This window comes from Saccopteryx leptura, chromosome 1 (genome assembly GCF_036850995.1).
Source record: "Saccopteryx leptura isolate mSacLep1 chromosome 1, mSacLep1_pri_phased_curated, whole genome shotgun sequence".
In the NCBI taxonomy this organism is placed as follows: Eukaryota; Metazoa; Chordata; class Mammalia; order Chiroptera; family Emballonuridae; genus Saccopteryx; species Saccopteryx leptura.
The window spans coordinates 259,044,047-259,058,902 of NC_089503.1; the positions used below are offsets into that span (position 1 = coordinate 259,044,047).

General features: G+C 57.2%; 1 protein-coding gene across 1 annotated transcript; it reads right to left on the bottom strand.

Annotated features, from left to right (window-relative positions):
• Positions 1-433: 433 nt before the first annotated feature.
• NR2F6 (nuclear receptor subfamily 2 group F member 6) lies at positions 434-11,465 on the bottom strand. The gene is made up of 4 exons (XM_066349386.1): positions 10,507-11,465; positions 6,963-7,057; positions 3,521-4,087; positions 434-1,179 (listed from the first exon to the last, which is right to left on the bottom strand). Exons 1-4 carry the CDS (start codon positions 10,788-10,790, stop codon positions 905-907), a joined length of 1,221 nt encoding a protein of 406 aa, XP_066205483.1. The 5' UTR covers positions 10,791-11,465; the 3' UTR covers positions 434-904.
• Positions 11,466-14,856: the final 3,391 nt, after the last annotated feature.

The window sequence follows — 14,856 nt, forward strand, 5'->3', positions numbered from 1 at the left end:
CCTCACTGGCAGCTCTAGGCCATATGCCCTCCCTGAACCAATCACTGTGGCCAGGGGAATAAGGCTCTGTCTGAACTATCATGTAACAGAACTAGGCCCAGGTGTTTTTCCTGAGGATGCTGGGGCCCAGACACCATAATTAAAGGCTGACCAAAGAAAACAGTGAGGTGTTTGGTTCAGAGCATGAGTGAATCTATGAGGCTCACTTTCTGAAGCCGGAGCCTGATTTTGAACCTGAGCCATCTGCTACACTTCTTTCCTACAGACTTACTGGCTGACCTCAGCACCCCACCCCCCACCCCAGCCTGAGTTTCCCCACAACACTATCCAACAAAAACAGCAAGTAGGGTTGTTGTTAGGTTGTGGGTTTTCCAGGTGGCAGGACTGGGTCCCTGTGGTTAACTGCCCTACCCCCTCAAAGGATGATGGAGACTACAGGTAGAAGACACCTTTATTATCGGCCTTGATTCATTCACAATGTAGTGTCCAACATGGATCATGTGTCCAAAAGCAGCCACTTGGTACAGGTGACTCCTGCCTGGCTGTGGCTGCCCCTACAGTCCAGACACCAGGCCTCTGTCCATCACACCAGTGAGAAACCCCCCTCATCCCACAGGTTCATGCCTGAAGCACTGAGGGACAAGATGTCCCAGGATTGCAACCTCAGTCCTTTTTCCCATCTTGGCCGGAGGGTTATGGGAAGGACAAGGCTGGAGCCTAGACAATCAGTTACTTTTTGGTTTCATGATCATTTAAAAAACAGAAAAGACAAACATTTCAGAGTCTTTAAAAAATAGGAGTTGAGGAGAGAGGCTGGGGTCCTCTGGGGATCCCCCCTGAGGCTTGAGCAGTCGCATCCCTTGAGGTCTGCAGACCCGGCCATGGTGTCCCGGGTCCTGTCCAGTCACTGGCCTGAGCCATAGGGCCAGTTGAAGGTACTTCCAGACAGTAGCATGTCTCGGATCAGCGTCTCGATGGGTGTCTTGCCCACCAGGCGCATGAAGAACAGCTGGGAGATAAGGGAGGCAGGGACGGCACGCAGGGCAGGGAGGCGTAGCAGCAGGCGCCCAAAGCGCTGGGGCTGGGACGGGTACTGGGCCCGCACATACTCAGTGAGGGCCACCTGCGCCTTTTCCTGTAGGCTCTCCACGTGTGCTGGGTCTGAAAGGCCACAGGCATCTGGGAGAACAAGGACAAGGTCAGATGGGGTAGGATATGAAATGAGGACACGCGATACAAGGGGTGATTGGGGACACCACTGGGGTTGTGGGTACAGAGGGAGGGGGACACTCAGGAGGTGGGAAATAGGGGCCTGGGGCACAAATGAGGGTATCTATGGCAATGTTGGTCCTTGAGATATGGAGGTGGCCTGACCAGGCAGTGGCGCAGTGGATAGAGTGTCAGACTGGGACGTGGAGGACCCAGGTTGGAGACCTCAAGGTCGCCGGCTCAGCCGGTTTAAGCATGGGCTTACCAGCTTGAGCAAGGGGTCACTGGCTTGAGCGTGGGATCACACTTGAGCCCAAAGGTCGCTGGCCTTAAGCAAGTGGTCACTCACTCTGCTGTAGCCCCCCAGTCAAGGCACATATGAGAATGCAATCAATGAACTAAGGAGCTGCAGCAAAGAATTGGTGCTTCTCATTTCTCTCCGTTCCTGTCTGTCCCTATCTGTCCCTCTCTCTGACTCTCTGTCTCTGTCCAAAAAAAAAAGAGATGTGGAGGTGGCCTCATCTCAGGACAATAACACAAGGGTTCAGACAGTGATACAAGGGTGGATGGGGACAAGTTCTAATCAAGCTCAAGGGAAAGAAGGGGCTGGGGAGGGAGGGGACTTGGGGAAGAAGGCAAGGCCCAGATGGGCCTATGGCATTAGTGAACATGAAGATGTTTCGATGGGGCCCTTTGAAGTTGAGGGACTGAGAAGTAAGGTATGAAAACTATTTCCCAGAATGGCTTTGGTCTGGTTCCTGCACCCCTGGCCTCAAAAAGACACCTAGCAGGGTCTGGGACCTTCTAGCACACAGAGCTAGCTATGCCACCAGTCCCTAGAATTAGGTAAGGCTTTGGAAGCTGGATGGATAAAACTGGCAAAGGAGCCTGACCAGGTGGTGGTGCAGTGGATAGAGTCGGACTAGGATGTCGAGGACCCAGGTTCGAGACCCCGAGGTTGCCAGCTTGAGCGCAGGCTCATCTGGTTTGAGCAAAAGCTCACCAGCTTGGACTCAAGGTCACTGGCTCAAGCAAGGGGTTATTCAGTCTGCTGAAGGCCCGCGGTCAAGGCACATATGAGAAAGCAATCGATGAACAACTAAGGTGTTGCAACGCACAATGAAAAACTAATGACTGAGGCCTTGGCCGGTTGGCTCAGCGGTAGAGCGTCGGCCTGGCATGCGGGGGACCCGGGTTCGATTCCCGGCCAGGGCACATAGGAGAAGCGCCCATTTGCTTCTCCACCCCCACCCCCTCCTTCCTCTCTGTCTCTCTCTTCCCCTCCTGCAGCCAGGGCTCCATTGGAGCAAAAGATGGCCCGGGCGCTGGGGATGGCTCCTTGGCCTCTGCCCCAGGCGCTAGAGTGGCTCTGGTCGCGGCAGAGTGACGCCCCGGAGGGGCAGAGCATCGCCCCCTGGTGGGCAGAGCATCGCCCCTGGTGGGCGTGCCGGGTGGATCCCGGTCGGGCGCATGCGGGAGTCTGTCTGACTGTCTCTCCCCGTTTCCAGCTTCGGAAAAATACAAAAACAAAACAAAACAAAAAAAAAGAAAAACTAATGACTGATGCTTCTCATCTCTCCGTTCCTGTCTGTCTGTCCCTATCTATCCCTCTCTCTGACTCACTCTCTGTCTCTGTAAAAAAAAAAAAAAAACTGGCAAAGGGTATTAGGACAGCCTCACCCTTCCTCAATGGGAAAGCTCTTAAAGCCACACCCCTTCTCAATCCAATACAGCCCTGGAGGCCTGGAGATGACCTTAGGAGCAAGTTAAGGGCTTTGGGTCAGAGGACATCAGGGGCCCAGAACCAGATGTCAGGGCACCCCTGCCTGGCAACCCTCATAATCAGTAACTAGGAAGAGCACCCTAATATGGAGGATAGCATTGGAGGATTTGGGGTGCTGGGGACAGGGACTGGGGACAGAGAGGGCCTGATTAGGTGTCAGGGACCTTCCATCTGTGCCCTTGCCTCTCTGCTTACAGTGATCACTGAGCACAAAGAGCACTCTGATGAGGGTATAGAGGGGGAGCCTCAGGGAGCCCAGAAATCAGGCAGAGAGGATACGGGAACTGAGTCACCAGTCCAAACCCAGCCTGGGGTTGGGCCAGAGTCAGAGTTCTTAGGGAAACCTAGGATCTGGGGTGGGGGCACGAGAGTGTCACACCTCCTATATCACCTCCCTACTGCCCCATTAGCACTCACAGCAGGCAGGGGCAGGGCTGGTCTAGCAGGCAGGGGGTCAGGAAGCGAAGGGCAATGGGATCCCTGCCCCCCCCAAGAGTTCCCTAGTCCCCTCTTTGGAGGGCATCTTACCAGGTGTGAATAATGCGATGGCCTTGAGGCAGCCATACTCAGCTGAGTCGACCTGCAGGCGGCCCAGCTTGTCTACCTGCTCCTGGAAGGCGCGCACCTGATCCATGAAGGCCACGGCACGCTCAGCGGCCATGGGTGCGGCATGCAGACCAGCTGCGGCCAGCAGCGGTGCCGTGTGCAGGGGCAGTGCTGCCTGTGCTGCGTTCAACACAAACAGCTCACTCCAGCTCAGACGCAGCAGCGCCACCTGGTCGGCCACTGGCAGGTCAGGGAAGAAGGGCGCGTGGCGAGCCCATTCCACTGTGCTGAACAGCAGGCGTGCTGCCAGCTCACACACATTGTCGATTCCCAGCACTGCTCCTGATGAACCGCCGCCCGCACCAAAGCGCCCGGCTGCTGCGGGGTAGGGCTCCGCACGCAGCAGCTGCACAATCAGCTCCGACACAGGTTGCCCCGAGAAGAGGTCCCCGCCAGCCAATGCTGCAGCCAACACCGAGCCTGGGGGACTGCCAGAGGAGGCAGCCACAGTGCCTGGTAGCGAGTGTGGGATGCGGCCACGTTGGACCGCTGTGAACAGAGATAGAAGGGGCAGGAGAAAGGGGAAGGAGGCAGAAGGGAGGGGATGGGGACAAGGAGATGGTGGAGACAGGAGATGGGGAAACAGGAGAGGGGAGAGGGATAAGGGGTTAGGAGGTAGAGAGCAATGTGGAAAATGGGTAACAGGGAGATGGAGGAGCATGGGGAGGGCAGAGAAAGGGGGAGAAAGGTGGCAGAAAGAGGGAAGAGGAGGGAAAGAATAGGGGAAAAGTGGATATCCAGAAAATCACGGGGGGCAGGTAGGGAGGAATAAAGGGGGAAGACAAAGTCATCAGACTATCACTCAGCCACTCCGCTCTAAAGCCCACCACATCCAGCTTTTCCCTGAAGCCCCCAACTCCACCCATGAGAACACAGCTTGTTGGGAAACCAGAGGCCAGGGTCCTGCAGGCCCCTCCCTGCTCTGCCATGTGCCTCCAGCCTGAGCCCTTGTCCAGACCCAAATCCCACCTCACTTCCTAGAGAAGGACCACAGAGTGGCAGAGACCTTCCTGGGTGGAAATGGGACTACTGGATGAGGGTAAATTTCATGCAAGCCTGGCCCTCTCCCACTGGACTGTGTGAGCTCCATTCAGCATCCAGGGAGGTTTGACCTATCAATCAGGTCCCTATCTGTTAATTATGATAGTCCCAAAGCTGAAAATGTGGCCAGGGAAGGGGTACCTTCCTAGGACTTGGGGCCCCTGACCAGCCTGTCCCTAAAGCAAGTGATCTCTCCTATAGAGATGAGATAATTTCTTTAGCTCCCAGCCCTCCCCCCCAGGTCATGGCCCCCAAGAGGATCTGTCTGGGTCCCTGCAGTAGCCCCAGTGCTGAGAATGAAGTCCTGAACAGTAGTAGTAGGTGCTCAATAAACACTAGCTGCCATCAATAGCCTTGACTATGAGGAGAAGGACCCACTGCTGGCTTTAGTTAGTATCCCCAGTGACCCCGTAGGTGGAAAGAAGGGCAGAAGTAGGTGGGGTCAGGCAGAGACTAATTAAAGAGTTTTAATGAGTTGGCAGGCCCTGTCTCGCCATCTCTATGAACTCCTGGTCAACCTGCCTGGAGCAGATGGGGAAGGGAACACAGGTGGGAGCCAGGAACAGAAGCAGGGGCTTAGGTTGAGCTTTGCTCTCAGGGGGTTTGAAGGGTCTTCTCCTTCCCCCTTTACTCACTCAATTCTAACCCCACCCCCCCGTACTATTCCTCTATCCCCTGGCCAGGTTCCCACCTCAGGGCCTTTGGACTTTCTGTTCCATTTCCTGAGCATCCTTTCCCTAGCTCTTCCTCATTTAGCCCAGAATGTGGGGCTTCAAGCCCCAACCACTACTCTTAGACCCTGGCAAATGGGTCTTTGACTTTGTGCTCTGTGCTCAGTTTCCCCATCTATAAGATTTAGGAGATAACAATAAAAATGATGACAGCAATCAATGAATTACATAAGAATCTATCTAATTTGCTTAGAATAGCACTTGGCACACAGTAAGGGCTAAATGGACAGTGAGTCAAGCCAAGAAACATTTACTGAGCACCTTCTGTGTTCTAGGGCCCAGTCTATAGGCACTGGGGTATGTAAGAAAACAAGACAGAAGTCCCTGTCCTCAGAGAGTGGACATTCTGATGAGGGAGCAAGTAAATGGTGCAAAAATCAAGGAAGATAATGAAGAGCAATCAGGAGGGCTTCTCTGAGGAGGTGCTGTTTAGCAAACCTTAAAACAACGGTTCTCAACCTGTGGGTCGCAACCCCGGCGGGGGTCGAACAACCAAAACACAGGGATCGCCTAAAGCCATCGGAAAATACCCACAGGTTGAGAACCGCTGCCTTAAAAGGAAGTGAGGGAGGGGAAAAAAAAAAAAAAGGAAGTGAGGGAGGAAAGTACGCAGGTGTCTGGGGGAAGAGCATGCCAGGCAGTGGAAACAGCCCATGCAAAGGTCCTGAGATAGAACTGTTCTTGGGGCATGAGCTGCAATTATGATGGTATCTACCCCTGAGACAGGTAATCTGAAGCCCTGAAGCCCTGATTTGAAGTACATAAGGATTTTAGGTCAAATGGACATGTGGATGCAAATCTAGGGGGGGGCAGGAGAGTCACCTCAAACTTTAAAGGACCAAAAAGAAAGATCAAATGGCTTTTAAGAGACAGAGTCTGAGCACATGTTGCTAGCTTCTTCTAGAGGCCCAACAGAGGGAAAAAAAACTTTAATCAGGGAAGAACTTGCAGCCTGTCCCATGAGAGTCCAGACAGAGACCTGAACCCCAGCATGGGGGCCAGATTCTGCTCTAGAGCCGCCAGGCTCCTGGTGGAAGTCTCTGGGTTCTACTTCAATTCTAAGGGTGGAGTTCTAGGCCCAGCTGCCAGCACATGTCCGCCCAAGTCCTCAGGGCAAAGACTAGAGGCTGGGCCTCCCTCTGGCTCCCAAGGCCAGGGGTCAGGCAGAAGGACAGGCTGCCCTTTGACTTAATTGGGCAAGTTCCTTCCTTGGGCAAACATAAAGCAGGGGTGGAGGGGAGAGGGAGAGCAAGTCAAATAAAAAAATATGTCCTTGTTTAGAAAGCAGTAACCTGGCTGGGAGGGGGGGGAATGTCACCAAGGTGTCAAGGCCAGGGCACCTGCCTCTGAAGCTAGGGGAACCAGAGAGTAGTTCTAACATGGCCCTAAGTCAGTGCATTCCTTGTGGCCCCAGCTCCAGCACAGCCACCAGGCAGCCACAAATAATTAGATTCCTCTAGCCCTGGGCCAGACGGAGGACCGTGGGATCTAAGATTAGTAGTAACCAGGTTCGCAGACATCAGGTCCTGAGAGAGAAAGTGAAGGACAGGCCGTTTGTCTATCCCATCTGCCCTATCCCAACAGACACTCACCTTCTTTCCTCATGCCCACCCGGAAGCACTTCTTGAGGCGGCAGTATTGGCACTGGTTCCGATGATGCTGGTCAATCTGGCAGTCACGATTGGACCTGTGGGCATACAGAGGTTACCATGTGGATCACTATGACATCCTGCTTCCCAAGCCACCCTATGAGCCAACTCTGAAGGCTGCACCTGGGAAATACTGGTGCCCCCATCACCCCAGGCTGGGCAGGTGGCCCCAAAGCGGCACAGAAGCTAAGCCTGCAGGTCAACAAAGAGGAAAAGACAATTGGGGGTGGGTGGTGATGGATGAATAGGAGTCTGTTACAAAGTAGATTAGCACACCAGGGAGGGTATGTTGGAACTGGGTTTTGAAAGATGAACAGTTCCCCAGGTGAATGGAAAGGCAGAGAATGCAAGGAAATGTGAAAATACGGAGGCCTAAACAGCTTTATTTTAGGCTATCGCTGTCAGGCTAAGGGATGACACTTTTGTCTCAAGGGCAAGGTGAGAGCAAAGAAGGTACGTGGTCAGAGAGCTGGGCTTTATGAGTTGACTAAGAGAGTAAAGAACAGGCCAAACCAGGATCAGTCCTCTATGGGGTCGCAGCAGTGTGGGGTCCCAGCATTATCATCCTGTACAAGGTTGCCACCAATGAATGAATGAACAAACGAACTCCTGTCCCTACTTTAAGACCCCACACCTAAGTCCCTTCTCTGGGAAGATGTTCCAACTCCTGAGTCCAAGAACCTTTCTTCTGGTGATCCTTAGGGATCATTTTGCCTCTCCCAGGGATGGTACATGCACCCCGACCCTGTGAAGCAGTGAGTGAGCTTTGTCTAGAGTCAACCCCAAGCAAGAAAATTCAGAAAACTGTTCAAATGTCCCAGCACCTCTTCCCCTTGCTCCTCCATAACTTTCTCCACCCTGAGCTCAGGGCTCCCTAAGGCCCAAACCTGGGGCAGACACCCCTGGACTTCCAAGGGAACACAAAGAAGTTCTCTCAGCTGGACAGGCAGTGCCCTGACCCTCTGGCAGTGATTTCTCCACCAAGCCTCAGTTTCTTCATTTGGAAATGGGAGGCCAGAGGCCAACTCCATATGAAACGTGATTGGTCTGGGGAAATCTGAGGGGCTCTGGGAGAAGGTGTCAGGCCCCAGCAAGGAGTGCCAATGGCAGCTTTAGGAGAGCTGAGACACTGGAGGGCCTCCGAGTACCTGGGTCCTTCATGTGGCAGCCTCAGAGCCCAGGCCTCTGTCTCTAAACAGCCCCAGCCCCCAGAAGGAGGCCCTGCTAAGGCGGAGGGAGCTCAGGCAGAACCAGAACAAAGCCCAGCAGGCAGCGGTGGGAGGGTCCTGGGCAGCGGGCTGGGGGCAGCCAGCTGGAAACAGCCAGGCCGAGAGTGGGCGGGTGGGAGGGCAGGCAGGGCCTTTCTCAGGGCCCCCTGGCCTCCAGGAAGGCCCAGAACCTTCTGCCTCAACTTCCCCGGCTCTGGAGTCGGGATTGCTCTCTCTCCTGGTTCTCCAAATGGGGAAACAAAGTTCTCTTATCCCACCTAACAAGTAAGTACATGCTTGGCCCAACACCAGGACCCAACTAAGCTTCCTCCTAGGGCTTCTGGCTTCCAGTTCAATTTGATTAGAGCTCTCCCTTGCTCACACACCCTCCATGGCTCCCTGTGGCCCTCAGTCCAGCATTTCAGGCCCCCTCAGCTCTAACTTCTTTCATGGTGGGCAGTCTCATCTTACACCACTGTTTCCCCAGCCTGCCACTGGGCATCTGCTGGACCAAACCCCTTATGCTTTAAGACCCACCTCCCATTGCCCTCCTCCAGGCAGCGCTCCCTGACCCTCAGGCAGAACCTTTCATTTCCACCGGGGACTCAAACCTATCCCTTCCTCTGGCTCAGCCCAGACCCCACAGGCTGGTAGCATCTGCATCTCACTGTGTCACTACCAGACTGCGAGAGGGCTGGGCTGGAAGCTAGTATCTCTCTGAAGGGCTGGCATCACACCACCCAGGAGGGACCTGAGGGAACTTTGCTGAATCAATCTGACACTCAGAGATGGGCAGTGACTTCACCTGGTGACACAGCGCTGAGCTTGTGAAGAACTTGCCAGCTCCTAACAATGCCTCCTTTACCTCGTCTTGGTGCTACCGCCCTCAGGGAGCCTCTGGAACCCCAAAATCACCTGAGCCCTTCCTTTGCCCTCCCCAAAGACCTGGCCAGATAGCAGGCAGTCATATCAGCAGCAAGAATGAGGCCAGTCTGGTGGCCCAGTTTGCGCTGGAGGAGGAAGGAAGCCACCTTATACATACACATGGCCATCCCAGAGAGGCCCTGACCCCGGAACCTAGGGCCAAACTCCAGGTGCCCAGGGACCAGCCCAGTAGCCTCACCAACAAGCCCTTCCTTCCTGGGGAGGGCACTGACCCCAACTTAGCCACCCCTTTTTCCCCACCCCACATTTCCCCTTGCTAAGCTCCAACTGGGGCAGGTTCTCTCCCTGATTGACCCTGAACAGACACCAGGACCTCGCTGGGCCTGTTTCATGCATACCGAAAAAGGGACTCCCCATACTGGCTCTGCAGAGCCCAGGCATGTTCATGGAAATCACAGTGTAGGGGCTTGTTAATGGAGTGAAAAGATGCTCACCCAAGGGTGGGAAAGGGGGCCTGGGCTGGACACCCAATCCCAGCTCCAACCTGAGAAGCTAGCAAAGGCCCACCCTGTCAACGGGGACGACAGCCCAGACCTTCTTGGAAACATTCATGTCACCCTAAGTGGAACCACCTAAGTTTCTGGGATTTTCCAGGAGCCCCAGGTCTCATCCCATTCCTGGCTCCCCGGGGTGAAGCAGCAAAGGTGTGATCAAATCCAGCCGTCCTCCCTGTCCTCCCCATCCTCCCCGCCCTCCAGCAGCAGTTTCCGGTGACCCAAGGCCCAGGGTGAGAGGGGGGAGAGGTTACCCCGATGAGCAGACCCAGCTCTCCCACAATAGAGTCCCCCATGCAAAGGAGGCTGTCCTGTGCCACCTCTGCCTCGCTTTCGCCAATGCCTCCGTGACTAGGGCGACTTTGGAAGTGATATTTGACCCCAAGGGCGCGCCGTATTGATCCCCGCGGCCGCAGACAATGGCCCCTGGACGCTGCGAGCTGCACAGTCCAAGTTCCACGTTCGACTCCAGTGGAGCCCCCGCACAACGACGTTCCCAAGAAAAGGGGTGCCTGCGGTTAGAGTCCCACCCCTGACAGCACCCCAATCCTTCTTCACGTGGAGATAACCTCTCTCCGGAGAAAAGCGAGGGAGGGAGGAAGAGCGAGAAACTGGGGCGGAAGGCTCAAGGGACCACCTGATGGGGAGAACTGCAAGCATACAGCGCCAACTGTTTGCACAATCCCACGAATGCACTGGAGAGGGAGACAGGGGACTGTGCCCCTATATCAGAGGGGTAATGGGGGTGCCCAGGAAGGTCAGCGAGAGGCCCAAGGTGACCGAGCAGGTCAGGGCCCGGTCCAGGCCGGGCCGGCGGCAGGACGCGGATGGGGGACTCACCGGCAGGTGTAGCTGAGGTTGCGGCGGATGCTCCGCTTGAAGAAGCTCTTGCAGCCCTCGCAGGTGAAGACGCCGTAGTGCTTGCCGCTCGACTTGTCCCCGCATACCACGCAGTCCACCTGCAGCCCTGGCCGCTCCTCGTCGCCTGGCTCCACGTCGCTGGCGGCGCCAGGGGGTGAGGCCGAGTCTTCCTCGGCGGTGCGCGGGTAGCTGCCCGCCTTGTCCACACCGTTCGTGTCGCCGCCGCTGCCGGGGCCGCCCCAGCCGCCGGTCACCATGGCCATAGCCCCAGGGCAGCGGCGCCAGGGCGCCCCCTCCGCGCTCCTCTCGCCGGGCCCCCCTGTCAGCCCGGGGGACTCTACCCGGTGCACATCCGCCCCCAGCGCGCGGGGGGCACAGGCTGCACCCCCCAAAAAAGTTTTGCAGCAACTTCCTGAGGCCAGTCCGGGCGTCCGGGCGGAACTGGTCGGGCCGGTTCCAGGTCAACTTCCCCACGTGTGCGCGGGGCCGGGCCCGAGACTGGGGGGGGCGCGTTAGAGGCGCAGGCCGGGGAGCCCGGGGACTCGCGCCCCGCCGCCCTGGGGCCCCGGCGGGGGCGCGCGGGCCATGGCCCAGCCCGGGTTGCGCAGGGGGCGCTCTCTGGCCTGGCCGCCGCTCGGTCGGGTGCTGCGGCCAACTTAGCGAGCCGCCATCCGGGTGCTGGAGGCCGGGGTGAAAGTTTGGCCGCAAGTTGCGCGGCCGCCCGCGGCTAGGGGGAGGGGCGGCGGGCGGGCGCCGGGACCGGTCGCCGCGCCCCCCGGTTTCCCGGGGCCCCCCGGCGGCCGCTCGGGGCCTGCAGGGCCGCGGGCCGGCGCTTCCCAAGCTACTGCCCCTGCTGTGGCCGCGCACGCCAGGCCTGGGCCTGAGCTTGGGCCCGAGCCTCGCTCTCGCCGCTGCTGCCGACCCCGTGCGCCGGCCTCGCGCTGCGGCCGGTTTGACACACAACGTTCCATTCGCGGGGCAGGCGCGGGGGCGGAGGCGGGGGCGGGGGCAGGGGCGCGCGCCGCGGGCTGGGGGCGGGCGCTCGTTGCCCCGGCGACAGCCACCCTTATAAGGGCATGGGTGGCCTTGCGCGGCGCCCGGCGCTGAGGCCGGCGGGAGGGGCGAGGGCGGAGCGCAGGACAGCTCCGGCTGACCCTCCAATTCTCCCTCCTCCTCCCTCTCCTTATTCCTGCCCCGGTCCCGGTCCTAGCCTGCTCCAACTTTAACCCCTGCGGGGCCGGGGCGGGAACGAGGGCAGCCGCTGCCCTCTGCCCTTCTGCAGCCTCGCCAAGATACCTCTTCAAGGCCCTCCCTTCCATCTCCTGCCTTTGGACGTTGCCTGACTCCACCGCCCTCAAGGCGCCCCTCGGAAGCCACCATTCCTGGCAGAGCAATAACGGGGGTCCAGTTGCACCCGGGGGGGGGGTATGCCCATGTGCAATATACGCGCGCGCGCAACAGCGCACACCCTGGGGTATTGCACTGTTGCAAGATGGATTGTGTTTGCTTCCTCTTCCAGTAAGTCACCGCGTCCGACCCCCACCAACCCAGCCTCTGCTTGGGCGAGCACCTGGTGCTCGAAATATCCGGGAGGAAGAGATATGGTGTCTGCCGCTGGCGGGGGTGCGAGGTCAGGTGGTCCCTCACCAGACTTTCAGGCCTCTGGGGACAGGTCGTCCATCCGCCTGGCAAGTTGGAGACGACAGAAATGCCCACTACCCCTACCGGGTTCTTCTCCTTCCCCTTTAATTTCCTTTTTTACCCCTGTGCTTTATAGAAAGGGGTTGGCCGGCTGTACTGCAGATGTCTCTTCCAGGCTCCCGGAGCTCTCCTCTCAGCTGCCACCCGCCTGCAAAACCTTCCCACACCCACAACCCCACCCAGACCAAAATTTATTAAGCACCTATTGAATGCTCCCAGGCCACTTCTGGCAGGAGAAACAGGAGCCCCTCAGTCTGGACTTGTTAACGTTTAACTGGCTGGAAAAACCCTTCCTTTCACCTTTCACCTTGGAGTTCCACAGGTCCAGTTGCCCAGCCTTATCTCCTGCCATGCCCTGCCCTACCCTGCTCAGAGCCAGACTCGAGGCACGTGGCTGGGCCTTTGAGGGCTGTAGGGGCAGGAGAGCAGTAGTACCCTGTGCCCCCGAGGGTCCAATGCCCTTCTTTCTCAGAAAGGGGCCTTAGGAAAAGGCACCCCCCCAGATAAGAGAGGGGTGCTGGGGTTGTGGGGGAAATACAACACTTAAATCATGCAACACATAAGAGGATACCAAGGTTCTGGGAAAGCTGGCACAACCCACCACAGCTCTGGGACTCAAGGCCTCCCAGGGAGGGTCTGGCTGGATGGGAAGTAGGGAAGGTTTTAGCAGATACAAAGCACAAGAAGAACTAGGGTTAGACATGAGCAAGGACTTTCTCCGGTTCTGACTAGAATGGACTTCTGCCTTGTAAGCCTTGGTGGTTAGAGAGGACCCTTTGGTCTTGGGCTGCCTGGGGATGCTGGCTGGTTATTTGAGGTGAGGACAGGGGTCCTAGGTCCCTGGCCTGGATCTTCCAAGATCCTTGGTAGAGGAAAGGAGGTGTCTCAGAAAAGGAGACTTAGAAGGGAGAGAAGTTTCAGGGAATGGAGTTAGAGTGGGGCTGGGGAAGAGAGGAGGCAGAGAACTGAGGTTTGAGGGACACAAATCTGGGGCAGGGGGCTCAGAAGTGACTGGTGGGGCCAGGTTGAAGACTAGGGAAAGAAGGGCCACTTGAAGATCCCAGACCCTTAAGTAGGTCCAACCTCTGGCGTCTGCCCTGCCCCTCCCAGTAGCTCTGATGACCCTGCACCCCCACCACCACCACTGTGGGGCCCGCCTGTGAGAGGGGAGTTGAGGTCCACCTCCCTGACCCCTGCCCGCGGCCCCGCGGTGACATTTGACCTTGCAGCGGCAGCTGACCAGGGACAAAGAGGCCTGGGCCCATCTGCTGAGGGTGCAGCCGTGGGAACAGCCAGATCCTGGAAGCCTGGGAATCAGCCCTCACCCCTTCCTCCAGCACGAACTCCTTCCCCATCCTCAACAGGTGACCTTGTATTTTTTTGCCTCTCTCCCTACAAGCTACCTGGTGGGACTGGGGGCTAAGCTCATTCTTGGATTCTTGGGAGGGGGAGAGGGCTCTGTCCATCGCATGGGCGATACTGCCCGCCTCAGTTTCCCTGCTGTCTTCCAAGCCTGTCTCAGTTTAAAGAGAATACTTGGGGTCCTGAGGTCACCACCCCAGTGCTTGCCTGAGGCATCTGTGGATCAGGAGGACCGGGTTGAGGCCAGATCGCTGACTGATGCTGACCTCAAGCCAGTCTTGCCATCCCCAGGGAGAGGCAGCCACCCCACCCACACCTGCACAGGTACAGCCTGGGAAACACCCCCACCACCTGGCTGGGAAGGAAAACCTTATTAATCCCCAGCTTGGGTTTCAGCAACCGCCCAGGAGGGGGCAGCTGGCCACTAATCTGGGCCACCTGGGTCGCGCCCAGCCCTCCTTTTGCGACCCATCCCACCAAGGCAGATTAGAAGGATGGAGGAAGTGTGGCCTATGCCAATAACATGGTAATCAGATGCCTGCTATTAACCTGACACTAACACCTCCCACAACTCCCTGGCCTGATAGTGAAAGCAGACTTGAGCCTCACCAGGGTCGTCCAGGCCCTCCAGGGCCCAATGTGCCACAGGTTCACCATCAGCGCACACTCATTCAGCCCCTCAGCACCTGCAGTATAGACACCCGCTTTTCTGCTTGCAGGGTTTTTTTAAACCCTTTACCTTTGCTCCACATTCTTTGCATGCAAGTTCCAAAGCTGCCTCTGATTCTTCCTCCCCGGACATGCACCAGAGCACACGCCCTTCTACCAAAATGTCCCACACCCTGAACCGTGGAGGCCTCAATTTTTCTTCTGGAATTTGGGCATCTTCCTCTTGGGAGCATCTGCTGAACCCAGCATCTCCCAAGGGGGTGGGCAGGGGAAGGTGTGCCCCGACCCCCCCCCACCGTGGACCCCTCCCTGGGTTTCTGGAGACAGGTGAGAGTTGCGATTTCAACTCTGGCTATGTAACCTCACTGGCCCCTGAATTCCCCCAGCCAGCACTGGGGAACCTGTCCCCACAGACAAGGCTGCCTCTGGCATAATCCCACTGACTCTATTCACATGGTGCCAGGTGAAAGACACCAAATCTTTCTCAAATGTCAGGCAACAGCCCATCAGGCCCCAGACAGTCAGGTATATTAGCCCTGTCACACCAAGCCAAACACGCCTCAACATGCAAAGTCAAACCACATGATCTCACTCCAG